This window comes from Penaeus japonicus, unplaced genomic scaffold, assembly GCF_977035675.1.
Source record: "Penaeus japonicus unplaced genomic scaffold, GWHDUDI00000001_assembly GWHDUDI00000012, whole genome shotgun sequence".
NCBI lineage: Eukaryota > Metazoa > Arthropoda > Malacostraca > Decapoda > Penaeidae > Penaeus > Penaeus japonicus.
In genome coordinates, this window is record NW_028234414.1 from 25,469,973 (window position 1) to 25,478,260 (window position 8,288).

Sequence of the window (8,288 nt, forward strand, 5' to 3'; positions counted from 1 at the left end):
TGACAACTGGCCATGTTTTCTCGAGTATGTTCATAAGTAATTTCAGTGTAAATATGCCAGATATTATGGCCAGATATATGCCACATATTATTACAGCAATAAGCAGTGGCAACTTATGCATATTATATAATAAATAATTCAATAAACCTATGCTACAACCACTAGTCTTTCCAATTTCCTTCTTTTTCATATATTACAAAACCTTACTCCAATCAAGAAAGAACTAGAATCACACATTATTAATAAGCGAAATCTAACATAAAAGCCAATAAGATAATTTTTATATTCGCATTACCCAAAGGGAGTGTCCAAACACCTCTTGCAAATCTAGAATAAACTAAAGATCCAATTAAACACCAAAAACCACATCTAGAGAGAGCCATATCCCTCAAAAATCTTACAGTGGCCGCTGGCAACACAGGCGAGAGAGCCGCATGATATGGCAGGAGACCGAGTTGCCAGCTCATTCTGACGCAGGGCTGTGCTGACTCCTCAGTGCTCTTACTCGTGCGACTTGCAAGGAACGTCTTTGTCGACATGTCTTTGTCAGCAGCTGTTCTGAAGGCGGTGCAGGGAAATGGGTGCAGCGTGTCTAAGGCCGCCGGTGCCTGCATCACAGCCTGTAACAAGCACACACTGACGGCAGGTGAGAAACCCTGCGAAACCTGTCTGAGGAGTCTTGTATGGAAAAGCTTATTGTGTCAAGTGGGGTTTATTGCTACGAGGAGCTTCTATGAGGAACTTAGCAATAAGAACTGTGTGTGAAATCATACATTAATGCATTAACACTGTCGGATTTATGGGTGGCATCTGGGCACAAGGCACGGACTTCTCAGAATCAGTGATTATTATACAAGTAATTAGGAATATTCCACTTTAACAATTTCTGGTACATTTTCAGAATGGCACCATCCTATTAGGTACCACAATATTGGTATCAATTCTCTCTCCCTCTACAATTTTAATATTGTCTTTACCTGCAATTCCCCCTTATTCCCCTGCTAATTCCCACAACCTGGGCCCCAATACCAAGGGAGGGCATGAAGTATATCAAGGAATTAGCCGTGGAGTGGGGCTGCCGCCACTGCCCTCAAAAACCGCTGTATTCCGTATCCGTGTCCCTCACTCTGTCCTGCTGTAGAAATATGGAGGATGGTTGTATTCAAGGTTGGGGGAAGGGTGGTATATATAGGGATTTTATGGCAAATGTCAATGTGATTTGAGGTAAATATTTTTTTTTTTACCCTGCGATTGTGTATTGGGAGGGGTTGGGAAATTGTGGGTAAATGCAACTATATATATGTGAGTAGTATATGGTGAGAAGAATCCAATGATACCAGTTTTGTGATATTTATTTAGGAGGCACTCCTCTGAAAATTACCCAGTTGAAAATTACCCTATAGCTGCTGTAATAACAACCAGGATAATTTTTCGCTCCATATTTAGTTTTAACTAACATTTTAACTATCCACCTTTTATTTTGTTTCCGAAACTTTTTCAGCAAACCATACTAAAATGCTACAATTCTGCTGCAGAAGAGAATTTAAAGAAATACTGTATCACATGCTTAATAAGATAGATAATCACATAATACGGACTGAATTGTAAGGACCAGGTGGCATTTACAAAGACCTGTATTTGACCTTTTTTGACCTGTATGCTGTCAATGTAGAGCTTGTTGATCTCACTGGGGATATATCATTAAATAGAGTTATAGTTTAGGTTGTCTTGCCATAATATATGCACAGCAGTTTTGATGGCCTCATCTGAAGTGTAAAATGTGTGTGTAAATATATCAAAGGAAGCTCAAATAATCAGTAGCTACTTTGCTAATATTTCCTAAATGCATACTATTCATTACAAAGAATCCATCAATACCAATCTCAATGAGTTTCATAAGTACTACCTCTTATAGAAAATCACTACAATTTACTGAATTACTGAATACTTTTGCCTGTGATGATTAACATGACGTAGATAAAAAACTTAACGTCCAAAACCTAGATGGCACCACTTTTTCCTAGCACCAGCAGGAGAGAGAGCCTTGAATGGTGTCTAAAATGTGCTCCTTTTCATTCCTCTTCTCTACCTCTTCTTGTTATCTTAGTTATATGTTTCGTATTCGTTCATGACAGCACAAAAATACGTAAAAAAATATAGTTGCCTTTTGTCCTCCCATAAAACAGCTATACTTCTATCACACTGAGTATAAAGAAAATAATCAATAAAACACACAAAAAACAAAACACAAAAAACGCTCTCTGTTTAAAATAAAACTTATCCTTAAGGGCATGGCTGCAAGGCCTTTAACCCATGTATATTCTGGCAAAGTAGAGCTTGGTCTGGTTCCTTATTTGGCAATAAAGAGCCAGGAAGGTCTGTGATCTCTTTCTTGCCAAAATACTTGTACATGGTGGAGATTTGTTGATTATTGCTGATTTGCAAAATTTAAGAGGCCATAATATTTTTTTAATGTGTAAATCTGCAAACTTTGATAACTGATTGCAGTCTTACCCCTATCTTACACAGTTTATTTTTAATACTTAATGCTGTTTTGTATTCTCTCTGACATTTACGTGAGTTTTCTATTCAGTTCCAAAAAATCTGTATATTTATCTTTTCATATGTGTAGTTTATGAAGTGTGTGATATTTTTATGTATCTCACACCATAAAGAACAAAAATACAGACACAACAACCTGTGTGAAGACAGAAATAAAACAGCCTCCATAAGAAAGGGAAAATAAATTCATCAGTTGTTAAAACAGATTCTGTTGTATGGTAATGAGTTTAGTCTGGCTCAAAATGTCTTGATTTATTGTTTCTGTCAAAGTATGGCTGTGTTATCTTTCCTCTTGCATTGGTCTGGATAGTTGAGGGGGCTAAGGTCATGAAAAATTGTTGTAGTTGAGTAGAAATTAATAGATAAAAATACATAAAAAAGATCTGTAGCTCATTTCATCTAAGGTCTCATGATATTTATATACATTTTTGCAAGTGTCTGCTATCCATTGACTACTAACAGTTTGACTGTTGGCATGCTGCTCAGGGTGCTTAGTTCTCTGGCAGAAGGATAACAAATCTTCTAGAATTAAGTGACACACGATAAAGCCTAGGCTATTTGGTAAATTACTTGGAAATTACTGTGGGTGCTAAGGTTAAGACATGCTGTAAATGTGTCAGTGATAGTGGTTGTTCTTGGGCTAGAAGGCCAGACGTCTGGGACCCTGCATCCAATACCTTACATGCAGTGTGTATTTATATTCGAGATGTCCCTCTACTATGTTTGATAGTTTCTGGTAGTTTTTATTTATCTCCTGTAACTGTATCCCTCTCCTGTAACTATATCCCTGCATTTTTACCCCTCCCCTCCATTTTTTTTTCTCTGTTCCCTCCTGAATATTGAGAGAGTCATTTGCTCCTAACAGAGACATCAACATGTATCATGTATTGGAATCCATGAATATTATATTTCAATTTAGTCTTCAGAGTAAAGAGAATTAGAATTAGATTTTTTATGTGACTGCTAGATGGATATTGCAGGATACATACTGTAGAAAAGTTTTTTTAGAATACTTATGCATTTAGTTTTTTTTGTTTTTTTTAACCTCTTGTTTGTGGGATTTCAGATATAAGAGGCATGTGAGCTTGATTTTTTTTATCATTTGAAATTTTAATGATGAAATTTTAACATTACCACAAATAGTGACACCATTATGTATTATGTATATTCACTCTATATAATTTATCTCATTGTTAGTTTTCAGAAGGAAGATGTAATATCATATATTGATTTATTGCATGATATTATAATTTAAGCTTGAAAGAAGTCCAATGATGTGGAAGTCCATTTGTCCAGTTTTATTACATGCATTATATATATTTTAGGCAGTTAGCTAACAGTGACCATACCAAAACCTTTTTTTTTCTGTTAATACAGAAATGCCAGATTTTCCAGTACCTGTTTAAATACACTGTAATTTACTATTGAGCATTTGAATTTCCCACACTTGCTAGATTAGTTCACTTGGCAGCCACAGGTGATATTGAGTGTGACTTGTACAACTACCCCAAGTGTAAGAGTCAGTGTTGGTTCATGGCATCTTGCAGATATTGCTAGTGCATTATTTCGTAAGTATTAATGGATTTTTATTATGTGACCATGGTTAGTCCAGCAAAAAGGATCATCTGAGATTGGTAGTAAACCTCTACAACCATTAGGTTTGTCTGGTCATTATTCCATTACCAAACAGAAAGCTTGCTAAAAAATATGCTACATTTAATTACATATCTTATGGCACCCAAAAATGTTGGAAAAATATATTCAGGCTATAGCATATAGTAATTTCTTTCTCACCATGACACCAAGTAAAAGAGGAAGAGGAGGTTAAATATGGAACAATTTTCTGAACAGGTGAGGGGAAGGTGGCACTCGAACAGACCCAACAGCAGCCATGCCAGAAGATGCATCAAGTGGTGGGCACTCAGTTGGCTGCCACAGCCTGCATTCCCCTGCCACCCAATGTAGAGGAACTACAGGCTTCAGAAAAGGTGTGCATTGCAATGTTGTTGGTTCATATGGAATAGGGAGTGTTTTATGAGAGAAAGGGTATGGGTTAAGAGATAGGCAGAGTGAGTGTGAGTGTGAGTGTGAGTGTGAAAGTGAGTGTGAAAGTGAGTGTGAGTGTGAGTGTGAGTGTGAGTGTGAGTGTGAGTGTGAGTGTGAGTGTAAGTGTAAGTGTAAGTGTAAGTGTAAGTGTAAGTGTAAGTGTGAGTGTGAGTGTGAGTGTGAGTGTGAGTGTGAGTGTGAGTGTGAGTGTGAGCGTGAGCGTGAGCGTGAGCGTGAGCGTGAGCGTGAGCGTGAGCGTGAGCGTGAGCGTGAGCGTGAGCGTGAGCGTGAGCGTGAGCGTGAGCGTGAGCGTGAGCGTGAGCGTGAGCGTGAGCGTGAGCGTGAGCGTGTGTGTGTGAGAATGAGAGAAATAAATAAATTGGTAAATAGAGATCAATTCAGATGCAAACATAATATTATCCTTGATAGATTTGTTTCTTTCTTTGATGCAAGTAAGACATCCAATATAAAATGTCATATTCTTTTTAGGCTCGGTTCTCCCCTCGCCGCACACGAGATACTTCTAGTGCGCACATTGCTACCAAAGTGAACCAAGTTGGCAGTGTCTTTAGTGCAGGATTCATGGGCAGCCAAGGATCCCAGGGAAGCAGTTTCAACACAAGTACAGTTCCTGTTGATTCACACCTGGATGTCTATGATCGTGCCAATGCGGTTTCTCTCTCTTCGGTATGTACATAATTCTTAGATATTTACACGTGTTCTCTTTGTATTTTGAATAAATATTTCAATTTATTATATGCAAGTTAGCTGATTGTAAAATCAAAGTTGCTGAATATGTCCAATATATTTTTATGTGACAGTTGTTTAGATTGTCAATGGCTCAATTGCAGGTGATGCAGACAAATGTACCCAAACCTTTTGGCATTAAGGGCAAAGCACCTGTGCACTTGAACATGCCTGGGGGTCAGTGGTCTCAGGATGATAAGTATGTTTCTGGAGAGCTTCAGCAGCACCACCATTCAACAATCACTTCGATCAAGAAACCAGGTATTTTGTCCACGAGTCTCTGTAGTTCTGGAGTCAGACATGGCTCTTTGGATCCTCGTGCACTCTGGAATAATTCCTTAGGAAGCAGAAGACTTGTAACCTGGTGTGGAAATGTTAGAATAGATGATGACCTTGGCAGTTTATTTTACCCCATTTGCCATAACAATGTCCGCTTGCCTAATAACCCAGCAATGTGTACCAGGTATATGTATGGGACAGGACTGATGAGAAATGTCAGATTTTTCCATACATTTGATGTGCGTAAACAGTCCAGTAGTGAGAGTCAACAGGAAAATACTCCAATGGCTCAGCTGTCAGCTAAGCAGAAACTCCAACGTGCAGTAAAAGAATATGGAACGACAGTCATTGTGTTTCATGTTTCAATCTCACTGGCCTCTTTAGGGATTTGTTATCTACTAGTCTCTAGGTGAGATCTGTGTCGTTTTTTGAATGCGATAACATGCTTGTGATAAGTTTTTTGAGCCATTTGAAAATGATTAGGAAATTCATTAAAAAAATAGGAAAACCAGTTATGTTCAATATAAAGCTTTTAAATATTGCAGTGTCACACCAGTTTTGGATATTTGTATTGCTCTATGGAATATATGCCTTTATACAAGTCAGAAGAAAACTTGGAGATGCTTGTTTCTTTATTTATGTAATAGATTTAAAATGCACATATTCAAATTCTATACTGATTTTATTGTTGCTGTGTATTGGACCTTAGCAAACTACTATATTTAATAACTTCTCTCTTTTCTCTCTTTCAGTGGAGTAGACATGACAGGCTTCATCAAGAGTTTAGGTATAAACCTGGACAATGTTAATAATACTGGTGCCTCAGAAGTGATGGAACCAACACAGCCTGTGGAAGGAGTAACAGAGACAATGAATGATGAATTAAAGGAGAGTGGTGTAGGGATTGAATCAAAGGATGAGCCAGGGAGTACTGTTAACATCAACACTGCTAGGGCAGCGGGTGCGGCAACATTTGTAGTTGCATATGCTGTACACAAAATATTTGCTCCAGCACGGATCGCCATCACACTCACAGCTACCCCACTCATTGTGCGGCACCTTCGGAAAATTGGATTCTTAAAACCACCTAAAGTGAAAGTGGATTAGGATTGAGGCCTTGAGCAACCAGAATTACTGTTAATATATTTGTTCTCGTATCTGATAGTAGATATACATATATGTGTATATGTGTGCAGGGGTTCATATTATTGTATACATAGAAGAATTTTCAGTATAGATTTTGTTGTATTATTACAGCAATAGTTTGCACATGCAAGTACATTTTGAAATGATACTAGGTTATGAAATTAGATAACCAGTACTTGAGACAGACTGATTTTTTCTTCTGTTTTTGACAAATAGATTAGGAAAGTTTCAGCAATGCCATATTTATCATGGCTAAGTCAGTGTTCATTTAGTGCACTGTCCATATCCTCTTTGTTGTGTAATTAAGTAATTAATATAAAAAAAATCTCTATTATTAAGATGCACCTTTTCTCTAATTGGTAAATATTATGGTGGTAAAACATTTATTTGGATTAAGTTCTTGATTTTAAATTAAACTTATTGATTTTATATTTCTATATGATTGTTACTTAGATTGTAACTTGTTTTATATCACCACAATTTTTGGAACATCAGATAATGGAATAAGGAAAAGATTTTGATATAAAACTTCATGGTCTTTTACATTAAAAGTTCTTTAATTTAAAGAGATATTGATTTGTTTAAAAGATATAAATAAAACAGTGCATCATGTGAGTGCACATTCCACATACAGTACTAGTGTGTGTGAGTCTTATTCATATGTTAACTGCATTGGTATCCAACGCTTATAGATTTAGGATGTATGTGAATGAAAAGTTGTATTGAATGTAGGTATTAAGTTTCTGGGCATGGACTGTAGATATATAGTAGGTTGTTTTCTCAGTTATGGACCATAGAATGCTTTACTTATATTTTTAAAATAGCATTTATTGGTAAGAGTTACTAAGATATTCATACATATATGTGTATATAAAGATTTTCCAGTGAAATAAAAATTACATGTTTTTAGTTTATAAAATGATCCTTGAGTTTTTGCTATTATGAACATACACATACAGAAGCACAAGAATACAAAGGCACACTTACTTACAAAAAAGCATGAGTTTAAACTTACACATCCATAAGTGTATGCATGCATGCACAACAGCAGACGCAGATTCAGATAATGACACACAGGCACAGTTATTCAGAAATACATGCACACTCCTGCTTACCTATATGCACAAACAAATGAAACCAGTTATTTATTAAGAATCAAAACTGTTACTCATGTTAACCCAATGACGACGGTGCGTCACACCCGTGTGACACAGCCAAAAACTCCCGTTCCGGGGCGTCATGCGATTGTGACGATTTCAATGCAATATTGCAATCGCCCGGCATATGGGACTTCGCGTAGAAAGTGCACCCGTCGGGAAAGGGTTAAGAATACACTAAACAATGACTTACCTATGCTAAGTCAATGCTGAAAATAATTGTATTTTTAGAATCTATAGACCAAAATCTAATTTGAGACTTGGAAACATTACAATAATTTTCTCAGGTCTCCCATGGCTTAACCAAATATAACTAAAATTATTACACAGATCTTTCAAGGATTAAAGAAA

The 8,288-nt window shown here is 36.8% G+C and overlaps 1 protein-coding gene across 1 annotated transcript; it reads left to right on the plus strand.

Annotated features, from left to right (window-relative positions):
* Positions 1-404: 404 nt before the first annotated feature.
* Positions 405-7,685, plus strand: LOC122261399 (uncharacterized). Its single transcript, XM_043029014.2, has 5 exons — positions 405-646; positions 4,414-4,550; positions 5,098-5,295; positions 5,460-6,043; positions 6,387-7,685. Exons 1-5 carry the CDS (start codon positions 538-540, stop codon positions 6,739-6,741), a joined length of 1,383 nt encoding a protein of 460 aa, XP_042884948.2. The 5' UTR covers positions 405-537; the 3' UTR covers positions 6,742-7,685.
* The last annotated feature ends 603 nt before the right edge of the window (positions 7,686-8,288 follow it).